The sequence below is a fragment of the Papilio machaon genome, chromosome 22 (assembly GCF_912999745.1).
Source record: "Papilio machaon chromosome 22, ilPapMach1.1, whole genome shotgun sequence".
Taxonomy (NCBI): domain Eukaryota; kingdom Metazoa; phylum Arthropoda; class Insecta; order Lepidoptera; family Papilionidae; genus Papilio; species Papilio machaon.
In genome coordinates, this window is record NC_060007.1 from 345233 (window position 1) to 364528 (window position 19296).

Genomic DNA, 19296 nt, shown 5'->3' on the forward strand with positions numbered 1-19296 from the left:
GAGGTTTATACAGTTCAATGTTGTGACTACTATTTTACAAACATTTGATGAACATTTTTGATACAATGTTTGTCATATTTTTGTTGTATATCAAAAGATGGCAAATGAGCAGATCATTGTCTTTTGTGAATGTATAAGATGCTGTAAGCAAAGTTAATATTGACCTAATTTAAACATGTTTTTGAATAAAATTATGTTTTAAATATTAGACTGGTCTGGTCCAGGGATTCCCAAAGGGGTCAATATTTACCCAAAGGAACTTAAAGCATTGCTAGTTCTCACTCTGTCTTCTATTGACCTAAGTCAGAATGAAAAATAATAACAATAACAATAATTGATCTTACAAGTAGATAATTTGGCTATTGGGGTCTGTGGAAACGGTTCATTTTGTAAATGGGGGTCACTTGTTCAAAATAGTTTGGGGATCCCTGGTCTGGTCAATGACTGTTTTATAGCACTGTATTGAGATACTAAACAATTATCTTATTAGAGTATTGTAATTACTATTATTAATAAGAATTAAAAATAAATTTATTTTATAGTTACATTTATTGTTTGCATTTATTTTCAAATCCCCTAATATGTCATTAATAGGGAGGCTTCTTTGTACAGGTGAACCTATATAAGCAAGAACCTTGGGTTAGAAAGAAAACTCTATTGGTGAGAAAAATATCATAGACACTTGGACTCTTGCTTATCCAGGTTCATCTGTATTAAGCTCTCAAAAATTGCAGTACAAAAATAATGAACTAAACTTACCTTGCTGACAGATGCCTTTGGAGTTGCCACTGGTACTTTAGTCCCTCCATGCTGGACAGGACTGCTTCCCAATTCTGAAATAAATGATAAATATCCTATAATAGGGACCGCAAAATATGTCTGTTGATAGCATATAATAAGTAATATCATATAATAAGTAATATCATATAATAAGTAATTGCATTAGAAGGTGAGTACAGCTAGATTTATATTAATTAATTAACTTCTTAAAGTATCAGTGGTACAGTTGTAAAGCAACTAACCAGTCCTACCCATAGTTTACATGACTAGGATTGATCCCTTACATGTACCAATTTTGGTTTTTGCCCTAAATTGTGAGGACATATATGTGCTGATGATGTTAATAATTTAACATCTAAGTATTCACAAAATATAATAGACATGACTTTCTGCTAAAGTTTGTAAGAACACAATGCTATGATTTGTATAATTATTTTAACTTTCAGTATACAGATTTACTATTTATGTACATTAATACAGCTATTTTTCTTTTCGATATAGTTTAATTTATGCTTATTCAAGTTATTATTAAGTTTAGCTTATATTTTGTATCCATTGTGGAGCATTATAGAGCGATAAAATAAAGTTTGCGAGAATGATTTATTCTCATTAAAGCTCAATCTAGACTGTATGACCTAATTCCGTCAAGATAATTAATAAATCCAAAAAGAATTGGATACCTTTGTTTGGCATATTTGTTAAAATATCGTTTCGATCAACTGATAGTATAAAATCAACAAGTTCAAATATATTCGCATCAGATATTTTCTTAAACTTCCATTATTTTATAAATCAGCTGAAAAATAAACAGAAGCAAATGACATTGACAACTGACATTTTCGCTTCGATTCAAAATAAAAAATCTTTGAAATTTACACAGATCTCCTCGATCATATAAAATTAAATGTAATGAAAATTTTTAAGCGTTAGACGTAACTGTGACATGTTGAAATAAGCTGCAGATGATTTTCATTCAATCACTCTCATCGTGGTGTGGAAGCTTTAAGATCAGACCAATAAACAAAACTAATTATTTTCTTTGTTTCATACTCTTTGATTGTCAATTTGACATAAAGTGGCAAAATGGCAATTGTCATTGTCAATGCAGGTTATACTTATTGAGAGCCTGAGTACGTTAAAGATACCGGAATTCTAGATTTACCAATAATTAAATTATGTAAATACTAGCTAAATATAAGCAAGGTATTATCTAATCGTTGTAAGTAAATATAATTTTAAAACAACCATGGATCTTCACCGGCCTGTCGATTCCAATAAGGTAAGTTTCCCGAAATGTTTTATAGAATTTTAATTTGACTGGTGAATTAATCCTTTATTTCTTTTATTGATTTTGACGAACTACTGGTTTTTGTCTTAATAGGGATAGTCCAAGGTTAAGAATTAAAACTAGTTGCTAGCATGTTTTTAACTTTAGAGTACTTAAGTAATTGGTATAAATCTTTGCAGACATATGAAGAGATGACCGCAGAAGAAAAATTACGGTGAGTGCTACAGATAATTGAACTCTAAATCTGACAAAAAAAAATTACTCCACATAGTCCAAATGTTATAAACAATAACAACAATCAATGTGTATATTCCACTTAGTATATCTTACTAATATTATAAATGCGAAAGTTTGGATGTATATATGTATGGATGCATGTTTTTAGAGGATATCTCTATAACCGTTCAATGGATCACGGTGAAATTTGGCACAAATGTAGAAAATATGGAAGTATAGTCTATATGTACTAATGAAGTTTTTTTTTTAATTCCGCGCGAACGAAGTCGTGGGTGACCGCTGACGTAAGTTCGCACCGCGACTCCGTCCACGGGGTATTTTAAAAAACATAGTAAGTTGCCTAAGTGTACTTTCAGACTATGTTTTACATCCATGACAAATTTCATAGAGATCCGTTGAGCCTAGAGATAAATGCTGACAAACATCCATCTGTCCAAATAAACTTTCGCATTTATAAGTAACAGATAGTAAGAAGTAAGATAATACTACAAAAGATCCTAAGCTAAATTAATTTTTTGCTATATATTTGAGATTTATAATTTACAATATCTATGCTCACAAGTTTGTGTGTGTGTGTACATATTAAAGTAATTATGATATGTAAATAAATATATATACATTATCAAAACTAATTTGCCTATCAATACCCATTACAAAAACCTGCTTGTAATTCTTTTGTTATTGATAATATGCTAAATATCTTTAATTATTTGAGTTTGGAACGTATTGACTGATTCAGATATAGCTTATTAGCCTTATCTATGTAATATCTGTTTATGTATTATGTAAGTATTTATGTAATATCTGTTAGATATGTATTCAAATGTCTATTGTATTCAAATTTATCTTTGGACAACTTTATCAAATAGATTGTTCGGAAAGTCATTTCATTTTTTCTCGACTTAAGATTCGTGTATTGTCGAAAAAGATGCACCACATTCTGGAAGTTCAGTTAGAGCTGATGAAGGCATTATTAAATATTGAAATAAGTATAAAAAATAGAAATAAAAACGAAATGATTTTCCGAACAATTCAATATAAGGAAAACATTTTATGATATTTGTAATTTTAGGTAGCTTGAATTGTTGATTTATTAAAAATTTCTCATTTACAAACATACATAATACTAGATGTTGCCCGCAATTTCATAAAAATCAGTCAATTCGTTTTGGAGGAGTATGGTAACAAACATTGTGACACAAGAATTTTATATATAGGATTAACTTAGTGTTACATAAGAATAAGGTTGTCTTATTCTTTATCCTATACATAGTTTTAAGTTCAAGTCTTTAGTAATTTTGTACTGTAAAATTAAGTAGGCAAGCATGAAACCTGTAATGTAACAATATCCAATAATCTTCAACAATTGCTCTAACCTCTGAGTGTTCTTTCTCATGTGAAAGAATAACTATGATATTGCATATCCCTTACTAGTGTTATGAAATATAAAATTATATAAAACAGTTTCAAAGACATTACAACACTTATGCAATTAAAAACATAAAAAAAGAAAAAAAAAACACTTATATAATTAAAACTAAGGACACGAAAAGTAATGTACATAAAAAAAACAAATTGTAAGTGTTGCAATGCAGAACAGATAGGGCCTTTGCTCAACTGTATGTTTCTTTGCTCTTCATTCTATGTCTCCATTGCGGGGCTACACCTTACCCTTTTTTTTTTTTTTTTTTTTTATGTCTGGAAATGCATTTACGCACCCTTACGCCGGGCTGTGCTGTGCTTACCCTAAGGTAGCCGTTAATAAGCCTTAGTTAACTATGCTGGCTCAGAGGATTGTTTGACAAACATATTTTTTAATATTGCCACAGATATGTGAAGATTGCATAGTTGGTGTCACCTTTAAACTGTAATTCAATGTTCTTAGATGGCATTTTTGTGTAACCGATGTTGCTTTATCTTCAGATATGACCACCAAAAGATGCACGAGTTGCACCGCGGTCATGAATCCATGCACACGACAATGGTGATGATCCTCATCGTCACACTTGTGGTGGCACAGTTTGTTGTCGTCGAATGGAAAAGGCGCCATTATCGATCTTATGCTGTAAGATATAAGATTTATATTTTATTAAAATTAGTGCTAGATATTACCTTGAATATTTATTAATTTACGCTTTATTTTTTACTAGCTTTTGTCTGTGACTCCGTCCGCGGGGAATTAAAAAAAATCTTTATATTACATACTATTAAAGCTATGTCAAATTTTATCATGATCCGTTGAGCCGTTCCTGAGATACCTCCAAACAAACATCCATCCATCCAAATATTCGCATTTATAATATTAGTAAGATTGACATTTGGATAAAGGTGATGGTAAAATTTAATATGTTTGTAATAAATAAACTCAAAAACTACTGGACTGATTTCAATAATTATTTCATCGTTAGATTACTACATCATCTCTGAGTAACGTTAAATTTAAATTATATTGAAGTCGTTACTAATCGCTGATCTCAAATATTAAACTAGCAAAATTGTGAGTTTCTTTGCTTTCCAGTTGTTTTTTAATAATAAAATTGTTCAGTTCTTTACAATGGTGTCGATGTGGTCGATACCGCTGGCGCTGAGTTTCAACAAAGGCTGGTGGAGGTTCATCACAATATGGACTATCTTTACACTGCTCACGGGAATCGTTATAAGGAAGTCCACGGAAAGGCCCATGTCTAATACTACGCCAAGGTAACTGCATTCATTTTATGTTAAACTAGTGAAAATATATTTGAAATACTAAACCAGTGGTTATACAAATCTTAACATATCAAAGTAACTTTTTCCTAAAAATCTATATATATAAAAGAAAGTCGTGTTAGTTACACTATTTATAACTCAAGAACGGCTGAATCGATTTGACTGAAAATTGGTGGGCAGGTAGCTTAGAACCAGGAAACGGACATAGGATAATTTTTACCCCGTTTTCTATTTTTTATTCCGCGCGGACGGAGTCGCGGGTAAAAGCTAGTGTTTAATGAAGCCATAAACTTGCCATCAAATAATTTTGACTTTGTGAACATTTCGTAGTGTAGGGAACACTCGTGTTCTCCCCTTATATTGATTATACCTACTACACAATTTTTTTGTAGTGCATAATTTATTTTGTGATCTATGTTGTGACCAAAATATTTTATCACGTCACTGCGACAAATTGTACCCGTGCCATTGGTTTGCCATCTCTGCACTAAACAGACCTTAATTACCTGACTCTTACATGTATATCAATTCCATTGTTACCACTGCTGTACTGATTCTGTCTAGTGATACTTAATTATTCGTAGCTTTCCCTTTAATGCCATATAAATATAGTTGGTCAAGTTTTTCTTTTTAAATACTGTTAAATTTAATCTCTCATCATTGGTTTCTGAGACCAAAGAGTGAAACATATCGTGATCTCTATCATTATCTTTGACAAGAGATAACAATATATTTTAAATGGAGATTTTGAGCTCAGAAACCCAAGGCCAATGTTTAATGTCCACAGATTGGTATACAAATGGTTCTACCTAATATACAAAGCTAGTTGTTTCCTGGGTATTGTTGGCTATATCTTAATGATGTCGACGTTCGCTGGTATAAATACGTTCTTCGGGCACAAGCCGCAGCAGTGGATGGATGTAGCTCTGGTGTTGCTGTTCTATGGGCTGTACTTTGGTGTGTTAGGCCGGGACGTTGCTGAATACTGTACGGATAAAATGGCTGCCTCTATTGGGGTGAGTGGAATTATTGTTTTTATTTTTTAGCTTCAAGTAGTTTAGAATATTGTCTTAACATTGGATTAAATCAAGGAATTTTTTTATTATTAAGACTAAGAGATTACTAAAAAATAAAAATCCTGCCACAGTTAATTAGTAGCTATAGTTGTCGCTTAATGAAGATATGTTGGGACTGGTTAATTAAATTTTGAATGACAAGCCGTGGGTTTTTGCAACCAAAATCTCTGTATAAAACATATCGTCATCCCTGACATTATCTTTGACAAAACAGAGATAACAACAATGTTTTAAACTGAGATTGTAGTCTCAGAAACCCATGGTTAGGGAGTTGATGTTGGTATTCGTAGTGTATGGCCCAAATGTGAGTAGTTCTAAAATGTACCGTCCGCTTGTGTGGTTAATAAATCAGGTCAAAACCAGTCGCAGTTTCTCTCATACCTCCCAGACATTACTATATTAAAATATTGTAGGTAAAACGAGAGGAAGTAGGTTGTTTATGTGAAATATAAATATTAGCATTTGTAACTATTTTACTTTGTTCATTACAGTACTATACAAAGGAGGGCATTCCAACAAGACAGTTGGAAAGCAATGTTTGTGCGGTGTGTGGTAACCAACTGCTGGTGGATGTCAACGAGGAGGGTATCCTCGGTCAGTAATGTTTCTATGTTTTTGCATTGTACAAATAATTTATAATTTTTTTAATAATTTCATTATATTCTAAAAATATATATTATTTTCCACTTATCAATGCAATAAATATTATAGTTCATACAATACAGATTATATAAATTAGTTTTCATCTTTTCTTTGTAATGTGGCCCCTTATTGGGTGAAAGCCTCCTCCATTCTCTTCCATCTTTCTCTGTCCTTGGCCAAATGCATCCAACTTGTTTCAGTAGTCATTATGATATCATCGACCCATCTTTTTTTTTTTGTCTCCCCACACTTCGTTTTCCTATTCTAGTATATTAATGAAATTTAATTTACATAATGTTGTAGAGAACACATACAAGCTGCCGTGCGGGCATGTGTTCCACGAGTTCTGCATCAGAGGCTGGTGCATCGTGGGCAAGAAGCAGACCTGCCCCTACTGCAAGGAGAAGGTGGATCTACGCCGCATGTTCACCAACCCGTATCCTTTTACACAAATAACAAATCTTTTCAACGAAAATTTCTCATTACTTCACACAAAGTTTAGATCCAGTACAGCACCATCTAATTTAAACAATATAACTTTGAATATATCTTACCTGAAAATTTTAGATTTTAGATAACTGATAATATTAACCTTAACAAGCATTCAGCTGGGATCGGCCCCACATCTTGTATGGGCAGCTGCTGGACTGGATCAGGTGGCTGGTTGCGTGGCAGCCGCTCATCTTGTTCCTGGCGCAGGGCATCAATTGGATATTCGGACTTGAATGAGTCCCCTACATCGGAAGACATCGTAGTGACAGTGATATTTGTGTTTTAGTGACAGTGTGCGATGTGAAGTGTTCAGAAGCAATCAGAACCGTTAATTGGTTACACAATATTAGTGACGAATTTTCAATATTCTGAAGAAATGAAATGCATGAAGATGACAAGATTGAAGACAAAGCTAACAGAACTGACACCATGTACATTGATCAAAAGAACATGAACCTGGTGAGTCCAATCTAGAGTAGATAATTACAGAGAAATGATTGTGTACATTTCTATAACTTAAACTGCACTAAGGGTGTTTAGTAGCCAATTAATATCTCTGATTGTGGCTAAGTGTTTGTGTGAACTAGCTACAGCCAGTGGCATAGTTTATTTAAAGGTATTTAAAATAACTTACAAACTAAATATGTTGAGGTTTTTGTCAAAAAAAAAAATTCCACTGACCTTTTACAAAAGCTTTTTTTTGTGGAATAGAATGAGAGATAAAAATTTATAATTATATTTATTTCAGTGGTGGAAATGCACGCTACCATTAAATTTAACTAACTTTTTACTTTAAATTTCAAATGAAATAGCTTGTATTGATACATATTGTCATCCCTTACACTATTTTGAAAAAAGCAGAGACCGATGTTGTCTCTGCTTAAGATGGTGTAGAAGTCGGAATACACAGTTAAACATTGTACATAAAAACCATTTACATTCAATAAGATAGGGTTATTTTAACCTTCAGAAAGTGAGTTTAGTTTATAATTTTCATACATATACAGTTTTTACTAGACATTTTAACCAAATTGATGCCTTGTTATGTTAGAAAATAAGTTTTTCTACAAATCGATGGGTCCTATGTATAAGGGCCAAAGTAACAAATTGGTGATTTTAACTTTTTTTGTGTTAAAAGCTAACTCTTAGTTTAGTTAATATGCAATAGACGAAATACACATTTACAGGCAAAAATGTTATTTTTTGCCATAGTAAAACGGCCTATGGTGCCTATTTTCCTATATGGTTCAAAGTTGTCAATTTGCACATTGGCCTTTACTTGTCGGAGCCATCGAAATAATGGTTAAAGTAGATCTCATTTTTATAGTATTTGAGAGCATTAATTATGAAATCGCATTTTTTAGTCTCTTCTGTTTTTTAACACTATTCACATAAAATTAGAGCAAAAGCATTTATTTCTATTTAGTATTTTTTCATCTCCTCATCTTTTATTTTTAAATTTTCTTATCTGTTATTTATTTAACGTATTTAAATTTATTTCAGTGAAAGTTATCAAAGTAAGATGAAAAACGATATTTTTCTCGTACCAATTCTTTATAACAATTTCTTCATGTACTAAAATGTTTTTTACTTTGATATGCCACAATTATTTAAATAATTTACCAAACTGTTACAGTATTGTAAAAATTATATATACCTTTGTAAATAAAAATATTTATTGATAATTTAACTCTTGGATTCGATTGCAATTATCTTTAAGATATTTTAGTACAAAAACATTTTTATAAATGTTTTTAAACTTTAGAAAAAAATGCTAAAAGTTGATTAATTCTTTTTTATATCATAAGGTTGCAAACGAGCAACCGGCCACCTGGATTCGCCGCAATAGCGAGGTGACCGTTGCCCATAGGCATCCGCAAATGCAGATGCGTTGCCTACCTTTAATCAACGGAGAAGAGGACGTAAGAGAATATTTCTCCTTCCTACGCGTGCTTTTACTAATAAGAAAAGGATGGGAAGGGAAAGAGGACTAAAATTAGGCCTCCGGTACCACACTCATCAGACGAAACACGGAATTGTTTCCACTTCACGCCTGTCTTCTGTGTGGTCGTGGTATTGCACCGGTCGACCCGACCAATTCGTGCACAATTAAATAAATTAAATTAAAATAAAAGCCTTATAAATGGTATAGGAATTATTATGTCTGTATTTTGTGTAAATGTGAATGGTCTTTGAGTAGAAGATGGTTTTAAATTAAATTTTCCTACATATTTATTATATTGTTTTATCTTTTCAGTTTATTATGTAATCAAAGTTTGAAATTCAAATAAGTGAGAAATTAATTTTTATCATACACCCTCTTATATGTGACTTTGTATACAGAATAAAGTCTAATATACAATACTCAAATGTAAGAGTAATATGTATTTTGCATTTTTTATATTTCCTAGAGGTGTACAGTTGAAGAAGTTCCTTTTCTATCCAATTTCGTGAAATGTCATTTGATGCTGACAATAGAATGGGTAGAAAAACTAAAAGCCCTAAGTAGTTGGCGCCAGCGCCAAGAGTCAGCTGTCAGCTGTCAAAGATTGATACGTCATTCTAGTGATATAAAAAAAAAGAATTCTTTATTGACTGCCTGAAAAAAAAAAAATCATTTTTTTTTGTTACGAATAATTTATGAATTAGCTACAAATTATTTATTTTTAATATTTTGAGTGAAATTCGACAGAAGTCGTTGCTATGACTACAGTCCACAGAGTATTTTATAATTTGCATACAAAGTAGTATTTATTATCTGTGGTATATTTAGTGGTACAGCCACTCTTGATCATTCTGACATCTATAGTTAGTTAAAGGCAGTTTTTCTACTTATTAAATATACTTTTCTTTGACTGTAGAACATGAAGACAAAGTTTACTTCTTAAATTGCACCTCACGAAAGCTATATTATGTTCATAACTAGTTCGTTTTTATACCGACTTAAATCTTGTCATGTGTTATCGTGGTCGTGTTGTATGTAATGTGCACTGAATTTTGTAATAATAAATATGACGCAATATATATTGAGACAATGATAAAATAGTCATATAAAATGTAAGATGTACGAAGATTTATAGAATGTTTTGTACAGTAAATAAATTAGTTTTAATATTTAAAATGTCTTTTATTAATCCTACTAATATTATAAATGCAAATGTTAGAGGGATGGATGTTTGTTTGAAGGTATCTCCGGAACGGCTCAACGGATCTTGATGAAATTTGGCACAAATATAGAACATAGTCTAGAAGAACACATAGACTACTCATAAAGTTTTTTTTTAGTTCCACGCGGATCTGTCATAGTTATCATTTTCATTTCATATCAATAGAAAAATCTACTGAAGACTTGGCTGTATAGACATATCTTTTGCCTACCCAGAATGGGTGAAGAAAACAAATAAAAATCTCTGCTTATATTATTTCAGGTTTGGCGCCATTTAAAAAAAGTGTTAGTTAAGGTTATTGTATTTTCATTATTCTATTAAATTGCTTAATTTTTTCGCAACTGTATTAAAATAGTTGTTCAGTACACGTGCGTAAAGCCTGTCATTGCAACTTGTTCCTACTGTCAACCTTCACTGCTGCGCTTCGGCTCGGGCAGACATTTGTCGGAACTCTTTGCAATGATAGGCTTTCCGCACTCGTAATGAAATATACTATTTCGAACCTTCTATTGATTTTGTCCTGTTGTTCGCGTCTTTTCCGGACGCTCTGTGCATCAGAGTTGCACGCGAACTTCACATATATCAATTATCAACTCGTTCGTTCACCATTCGAGTCGCCGACAGTCGCCCAACATAACTGAACTTACGAGTGTGGCGTGGCGCGTAATTTAAACCAAATGACAGCATGTCTCCAAGTTTCTAATGTAACGATTAACGGACTTAATTAACGGAAGTTAACAGAAGCGTTAACACTATTTAAAGTTAACTTAAAAGTTAATCCGTTAAGCAAATATTAACTTCGTAAATTAACCTGCCATGCCCAGCTTTGGTTATCATCCATTCACAATTATATCGCAACTAACCTCGTTGCACTAAAATAATTCTTCTGGATACTTAGCAGCCAATTATGATAAAAGAAAACATATTTCCATATTCAACTTTCAAATACGTCACATAGCATTTTTCCGAATAAAAATCAAAAGTTATTCTTCAAAAACTAACTCAAAAATAATGTAGATAATTTTCGCAAAGCAAACAAAAGATAAATTTCTGTTTAAATTCAAAATGGGTACAATAAGATATTGCAGCCAAATCAAAAGTTTGAATCACATTTTGGCCGTGAGCAACCACAATATCGGACAAGGCATTGTTGTAACAGGTAACGTTGTCTTACATCTATATTATTAGTCAGATTATCCTTACTCTTTTCTATTTAAGTGGGGTCGGCACAGTACGAACAAATCTGTCATATTCCTCTATCGGCCGTCATATCTGAACTCACGACCTTTCCATACATGTACTGATAGATTTAACGTATCACGAACTTTAATGTCTTCGTACTTTTGAAGCGTGTATATCATTAAACAGCATTTAGCAGGTGTTTCTATTTTAATAGAAAAGTGGTGGATTCTCATCTCGTCACTTTCAATTTAAAAATCGGCATTTCGGTTTAAAGACTTTGTTATTGCAGGTCGTTACAAGAGTTACTCGAAGGACAAGGATTGCTGCCGGGACGTTCCGCAGACGGAGGGCAAAACGGTGGTGCCGTGGCCTCGCACGCCCATGTGGCCATGCAACTTCCCCGAGGAGCCGCAGCCCCCCAACTACGATCCTTACAAGATTAAATCACCGGATGTCGTCGTGCCACCTCTCCCGCCCAGTAATGCCAAGGTAATTAACACTTAGCCTATTCTACGATTCCACAATTTTGTTTTAGCTTTAGAATAATAGTATTAAAATGTTTGAACGTTCATTTAAATGTTGAATTCATCAATCATGCTGTTGCTATGGTTTGAATAAGGTACATGCAATTGTTTCGTTGTATTAACATCATCTTAATTTAATTATTTTGCATCGATGCTTCGTCGTTTTCCGGTGACTTTACAATAATTGTTTACCTTACAGTTTAAGTACCATATGTTAGTGCGTTAGACGAAATCAGAGCCCTTTTGAGCGTCGAATTAGAGATCTAATGAAATCCAGCTTGTGCTTTGTTTGTCAGCGGACTGGATTCGTGTTCGTGACGTCAGGCCACCACCAGGACCCCACGCATGGCTACCCGGGCTATCCGCAGCAGCAACACCACCATCAGCCGCCGCACATGCAGACAGGCATACCGCATGGCGACATGGAGCAAGACGTCGAGAAAGAGCAGGAGCCGAAGGGCTTCTTTACAACTCTGAAAGAGTTGCTCGGATGGAAGAAGAAAGACACATCCGGCAGAGATTCCATGATCGCCAAAAGGATACTGTAGGCGGCCGTAGTTACGGAACACGAAAGAAAACTATTAACACCTCGAAATTTGGCAATGTAATTCAGTTTCAATCTATGAGAATTTCGTCCAACGCACTAAAAACGATATCGTTATCATTTCAAAAGTTAATTTCTTTGGCAGGAAGCTCCAAGTGGAGACGTACGGACACAGGGCTCGACTAAGTCGGCCGACAGTTTAAATGTTAGGCAATCGAGTCCTATTAGGAGTTGGTTCCAACAGACTCCGATCGTTCATCCGGACAATTGGAAGCGAAAGTCGATGAATAAAATGCAAAGGCTGGAGAACGAAGTGGGGTCGGAGGTGACGCCTCGGTTGGGTTATAACGGCAAGACTAAGTACAAGTACGCGTTCCACGAGCCCTGGAACCCCCTGGACCGATTGACTCTGCTAGCGCAGGCAGAGAAGGACGAAAATCCAGAACTGCAACAGTCCGCCGATGCCAATAACAATCAATTGACGTAGCATAAGGGTTCTGATTTCGTAAATATAAAACATGTAATGAAATAAACAAAGAAAAATCACTTATTTTTATTTATTAGCACCAGTATAGTATTAATTTTGTCCTACATCCGTCCAGCATTAGTTAAAAATGTATAGACTATTTCTCAAATTCACGTTCATAAATATTTCACGTCTATTACATGAACGGGTCCACTTAGTCGACAACGTTCAAAGTTTATTTTTGTACAAAATTAAACACCTTAAATGAAAATCTGAAAAAAATGAAAATAAAATAAAGTCACTGTCTCAGCATTGTTTCAAATACAAATTAAACAACTAAAAATCTATACCGAGAATCATAAACGAAATTTTTATGGAAAATTTAAATTTTACGTTACTATTTACTGTCGTCTACTTACAAACATAAAAGTAATTATAAAGGTTAAAATAACAGCACATTTAATGATCAGGAAGATGATGGTTATATGTGAAAAATTGCATCGACTGTTGTATTAATTTAGTAGTCAGATCCACTGGCTGGACTGGATTATTTAGAATTCTACTAAGTCAATCAATGTACATTTCATATACTAAATCTATAAACTAACACGTAACCCAGGGTTCTCTGAGTCTGGCAGTAAAATAAAGGGACTCTGTTTAAGGTGCTAGTAAAATAGCTAAGTCTATTGACTATTTAGAGAAGTTCGGAGCTTTTTCTTTTTGTATCAAAAGGTGGCAAACGAGCAAACGGCCAAGGGTCGCCTCGATATTTAGGCGAATTACTTGAATTCGTGAAGGACCCTTGCCCATTGACATTCTCAAATGTAGATGCGTTGCCTACCTTTAATCAACGGAGAAGAAGACGCACAGAAAGAGAATATTTCCTGCCCTATGCCTCTCCTCTTGCGCTAAATTCACTTTCCCTTCCCATCCTTTCTAATCAGAAAAAGGTAGGAAGGTAAAGAGGACTAATACTTTTCTTAGAGGACTATTACTAAATCTTGATAACGTAACCATTAAAACTACCAAGCTATGTATTGACCTACTCCAGCCCATGTTGGAGTGCCAGCGCACGAAGGGTCCGTGCTCGTTGAAGCCGGTTCCCGATCCGCCGCCTTGCCCGCCTCCGCCGCCTCCGCCCTTTCCCTGGGTGTACGTGTGGGGTCTCACCACCTTCCTCGGGACTGTGGGCTTGGTAAGGATATTTTGTATTTACAACAACAAAGTGTCAACCACAATAACAGAACTCACACCCGTAGCTGAAAAGAGTAGGCAGAGTTTACGAACTTCCATTTCCTGCGATCCTGGCACACTTCTCTAGACATATCATAGTATCAACTAATAACCTCAAAGTAATCATTTAAAATAATTCGCAGATTTACAAATTATATTTATGGAAAGAAGAGCAGGATAAACTTGGAGAAAATATACCAATTTGTAAGTATTTTTTACACTAATTGATCTTTTAAAGGGATCAATCGGTCTTTTAATTTAAAAATTGTAATTGTTGTCAGCTCATATACACTCGGGACTCGAGACCAAGGGTTTAGTAAAACACGCTGGCCCAATGCGGATTCGTTCACTTCAAATCTTTGAATTTACAATGTTATTCTTCAAAATATGAATGTGAATGTACTAATAAATTTGTACATAACTATTTTATGGTATCGCAGGGCGTCCAAGGCGTGTTATAAAGCGGCCATTCCACGAGAAGGATCTACCGGCTTGTGTCCAGTATTTGATAATCGGCGCGGGCGCGGCCGGCTGGGCGGCCTACAACTCTATTATAGAACACGACAAAACCGCGAAGGTGCGTTTGTTTTTATTTAAGCAGGGCCGTCTTAACCGAGGAGTACAAGGGGTTTTCGTCGCCCAGATCCGTGTAATTTCTGACACGGTTTTTGAGCAATCTTTTCCGCAAAACTGAAATTTAGTCTTTACAATTTCTTGTAGGTGTTTTTCATAGCGAAAGAAGACTGCTTGCCGTACAAACGACCCCCGATGTCTAAGTATATGTGGTGGAACCCCGAGCCGCCCGATATCAAGAACCTTTACTATGTTCAGGACTGGAAGAAGAAAACGTATGCTCTTGTCTATAAACCTTACTTGTCGTTACTCTAGTTTTTTTTGTCGTCAGTCACTGATGACAGTTCAGAGATTCCGGTATTTTTTAATTTCACCTGGTTTCGGTATGAATCCTTAACTTTACTTCCCCTCGTCACCCCAAGTCTTTCCTAGACCCCACCTAGACCAATTAGGGATTCACTGCTCTAGATAGATATATTTCAGGATGTACCAATCTGAGTGCCACAACTTTCTGGACCCTGTGAAGTTCTACCGCAAGAAGAAGGGCCCGGCGGTGTCCATAGCGACAGGGTGGTGCGTGCTGCGCGTCGACGCCGATAGCCATGTCGCCTGGATCAAGACTCTCTGCGGCGAGCAGCCCATATACTACGAGCGATGTCTGATAGCACCAGGTCAGTCTGAGCACGAGTAGACTAGATTAGAAACTAAACCAAACACGGCGAGGCTTGGAGTATTGTATATTGGAGTGAGTCCATAAGCTTGAAGGACTTGAATATGATTTTTGCATTTATGAAACAGTTGAAATGGAAAAAATGTTTCTAAATAACACTACTTTTATTTTTTTCAATACATCGTTGATCTTAGAACGGATAAATAGTAATCAAAGGGCACCTTTTGTCTTCTCGTTGTCTATCCTTTGTTCTATCTTTTCTATCGTTTCTATCCGTTGATGTGACAGGTTCCAAACCGAAGCAGCTGTCGATGTTTAAATCCGCTCCCAAGGCGGTTCGTGACCGCGTGTGCAATCTGCGCACTATCCGCGACCTGGAGATCGCATACCGTAGCGTCAAGAAATCAAAGCACGTGGTGGTGATCGGCGGCGGCCCGCTCGGCTGCGAGCTCGCCTGGTACCTCGGCAGGATGAGTGAGTTTTTCTAATATTCCATTATATTGTATAAAATCTACGTTTCTATTTTAAGTACTAGTTTAAAATTACAAGCAGAAGTGTCTCAATTTTACTATTAACACTTTAAAAATATTATTTATTGCAGATAAACTGGACAAGGAGTTAGATCCGGATCATGAGCCAGTAAAGATAGTACACATTTACAAAGACAAGGGCATCATGGCCAGCGTGATCCCAGAGTACCTGGGCGAGTGGGCAGCTGAGAAGATCAGGAAGGAAGGCGTCACCATTAGACCTAAAAGTATGAAGATTGACCAACTAACTGCACTGTCATCCGTTTACACTGTATGCTTATCTGTGGTATTTCTTACAGCTCAAGTATACGACGCCTTCCAGTCTGAGGACGGTCGTCTGGAATTGACGTTGTCTGATGGAACGTCACTCGTCACAGATTATGTAAGATTTGTTTTCAAAGATATTACGATGTAGACTTTTGGATTTATTTCTTGTGTTTAGAAAAGTAGATAGTGCCAAGACAAGTCAAGAGAATATACAATTAAGGCTATATTTTATAACAACATTAAATATAGCCTATTTTACTCAGGAATAATGAAGCATTTTAATGGTTGTAGAATTTTTAAAATAGGTCCAGTAGTTTGGGAGTTTATTTGCTACAAACTTATAATTTTTTCCCCATTAGTGTGGATTTATTTTGTGATACTAGGCATTTGTGGCGGTGGGCTCACAACCGCGTATGGACCTGGCAGAGCCTTCGTACCTCGAGGTTGACGACGTCAATGGCGGCTTCGTTGTCAATACGGAATTGATGGCGAGGACTCATTTATACGTTGTAAGGATTTGTTAATATTAATTTATTGGCTCTCTAAGTATATTCAAACTTGTGATTAGTTTCTACTGGCAAAACATATCTCTTTTTGTCAAGAGTTACAATATGTCTTAAATAGGTGTTTCTAAAGTGGTACTGTTTTTATGGTAATTATTCGTACTACATCACATAGGCTGGTGACGCGGCTAGTTTCTACTCGCAGTGGAAGGACACGCGGCTGCGCCTGGATCACTATCTCAACGCACAGGAGCAGGGCTACGTGGCGGGCGCCAACATGACCGGCTACTGGACACCTAGCAACATGGAGCCACACTACTGGTTAAGGTTTGAGGAGGAGCTGCAGATGGAGGTACAGACTTTAATACATAAAGAACGTGTATATCATCTCATAAAATCAATCTGTTTTCTAATTGCATCAACACTGAAATGATGACTAGCTTATTTCAAATCAGTTTTATTCCAGTGCTAATGAGTCACTTATTCTAGTAAAATATGAAGCTTACGAGAACACATTGTAAAAAATAGTAATGATAAGTCTTCGAATAACATATATTTGAATTTAAATATAATAAATGTCACAGGTTGTAGGCGAGGTGGGCGCGTGCATGCCCACCATTGCCATCTTCAAGCAGTGCGCGGAGGAGGCGGCCAAGACGACGCAGGCGCCAGCGGGCGGTGGCGGCGGGGACAGACCCTGTTATAAAAAGTAATACTTTTTTTAAAATAAATGCCGTAACAGTTATTTTTAATGTTTTCTATGGAAGAGATATAGGATACTCGAGTACATGTCGTTCAATAAAAAATGTATTTGTTCGCGATGCGCTCCGAATTCTATTGTAATGATATGTTAAGTATGTTCTCAGGACTTCAGGGATCCAAAAAATGAGTGTTTTTTTTTAATTAAAAATTCTGAGCATTACGAGCGTTGGAAACTTTAGTAAAGACTAACCTGTTAAGTCAACTAGTCTCCAATATATGTTTTACTGTACAGGACCAACGAGTACCAGAGCCGGTACCTGCGCGGGCTACTCATGTACATGCGCGACGAGACTGTGGTCGGCTTCGTCTTCTGGAACATGCCGCCAATAGACGACCGCGCCGCCGTCGCCACTGAGGTAATGCATCAAATGCTCAATAATAATACTGACCATCCAAATATGTTGACATCTCTCTCATTATCTTTAAAATAACAAAAATGACAATGCTTCCGTATAGCTCCGGCAGGGAATATTTTGATATATTTACTTGATATTGATTTATTAGCAGGAGTCTGATAAGAACTGGTAAATGATGATGAGTAATAGAGATAGCTGTAAAAGTCTAAAATGTCGTAAAGAATTCAAATTCAACAACACTATCGAAGTATTTGTCATGAATTTAAATATATTTTTTTAATGTTTTTGTTTATTTTTGTGTCAGATATTGCGCGCGAAACCGTCGTACAAAGACATCGACCTGATCGCAGATCTGCTCGGCTTCGTCGACACCAAGTGCATTTACAAGAAGCAGGAGGAGTTGATTGAGAAGGGTCCTTGCATTAAGAAGTAAGTGGACACTACGAAATTGGGGTCTAAATGCCTATCGTTATTAGCTAATGTCTAATGTCAAATATTTCTTTAATTTATATATAAAATTCTCGTATCACAATGTTAGGTACCATACTCCTCTGAAACGGCTTGACCGATTTTTATGAAATTTTATAAGCATATTCAGTAGGTCTGAGAATCAGCTACTATCTATTTTTCATACCCCTAAGTGCTTAGGGTTGTTCACCATTAACATTTTAAAAATTTTTTTGGACAAAATATTTCTGCACTAGAAATTCCGGGCCTGCTAGTACACGAATAAAAACACTATTGTTGTCTTTGTTTTCTTCCGACTGTTTAATGGATGGAGGAGGATAGAAAAATTATTTTTGGAACTGTACGTTCATAGTGTGAGCTCACTTACGTTACTTTATTACGTGGTTACTTCTAAGGGAATAAAAGGAAAAATTTAAAGTAATGACCAATCGTAGGTTTCTGAGACCAGAAATCTCTGTATAAAATATATCGTCATCCCTGTCATTATCTTTGACAAAATAGAGATAACAATATGTTTTAAACAGAGATTTTGGTCTCTGATAAGTAAGTATACTAGAAACTTTTAATAGTTAACTAATTAAAGTTTACGCTTTTACAGTTGGAGAACATTCTAGAAAACAGAAAAGGGAAGAATATTTGGCATGGCAAATATTTTTATATTTCTGCGAATAATGTTTGGATTAATTTTGTTATACAATAAAGTGTAATGTATTATTTATTTACTAGTTTTATTTTATTGCTTGTCCTGCAGTATGTGTTATATAAAAATAACCAAGAGGGGTAGGCAGAGTAACACCAAATTAAGATTTTAGATATGGTTTAAAATC

At 35.2% G+C, this 19296-nt stretch overlaps 2 protein-coding genes across 3 annotated transcripts; both read left to right on the forward strand.

Moving 5' to 3' along the window:
* Positions 1–1870: 1870 nt before the first annotated feature.
* On the forward strand, positions 1871–7882 carry LOC106715116 (RING finger protein 121). 2 transcript variants are annotated; one of them, XM_014508338.2, is made up of 8 exons: positions 1871–2059; positions 2248–2282; positions 4229–4370; positions 4824–5005; positions 5802–6030; positions 6582–6684; positions 7036–7168; positions 7341–7882. In XM_014508338.2, exons 1-8 carry the CDS (start codon positions 2027–2029, stop codon positions 7459–7461), a joined length of 978 nt encoding a protein of 325 aa, XP_014363824.2. In that variant the 5' UTR covers positions 1871–2026; the 3' UTR covers positions 7462–7882. The 2 variants fall into 2 exon arrangements, with proteins under 2 accessions (XP_014363824.2, XP_014363825.2); XM_014508339.2 differs by having other exon boundaries at positions 4851–5005.
* A 3376-nt stretch (positions 7883–11258) lies between these two features.
* On the forward strand, positions 11259–19102 carry LOC106715117 (apoptosis-inducing factor 1, mitochondrial). Its single transcript, XM_014508340.2, has 16 exons — positions 11259–11550; positions 11863–12062; positions 14159–14302; positions 14484–14544; positions 14781–14917; positions 15061–15188; positions 15397–15584; positions 15872–16057; positions 16185–16340; positions 16413–16495; positions 16764–16889; positions 17059–17235; positions 17468–17592; positions 17878–18001; positions 18306–18430; positions 19068–19102. Exons 1-16 carry the CDS (start codon positions 11457–11459, stop codon positions 19081–19083), a joined length of 2070 nt encoding a protein of 689 aa, XP_014363826.1. The 5' UTR covers positions 11259–11456; the 3' UTR covers positions 19084–19102.
* Positions 19103–19296: the final 194 nt, after the last annotated feature.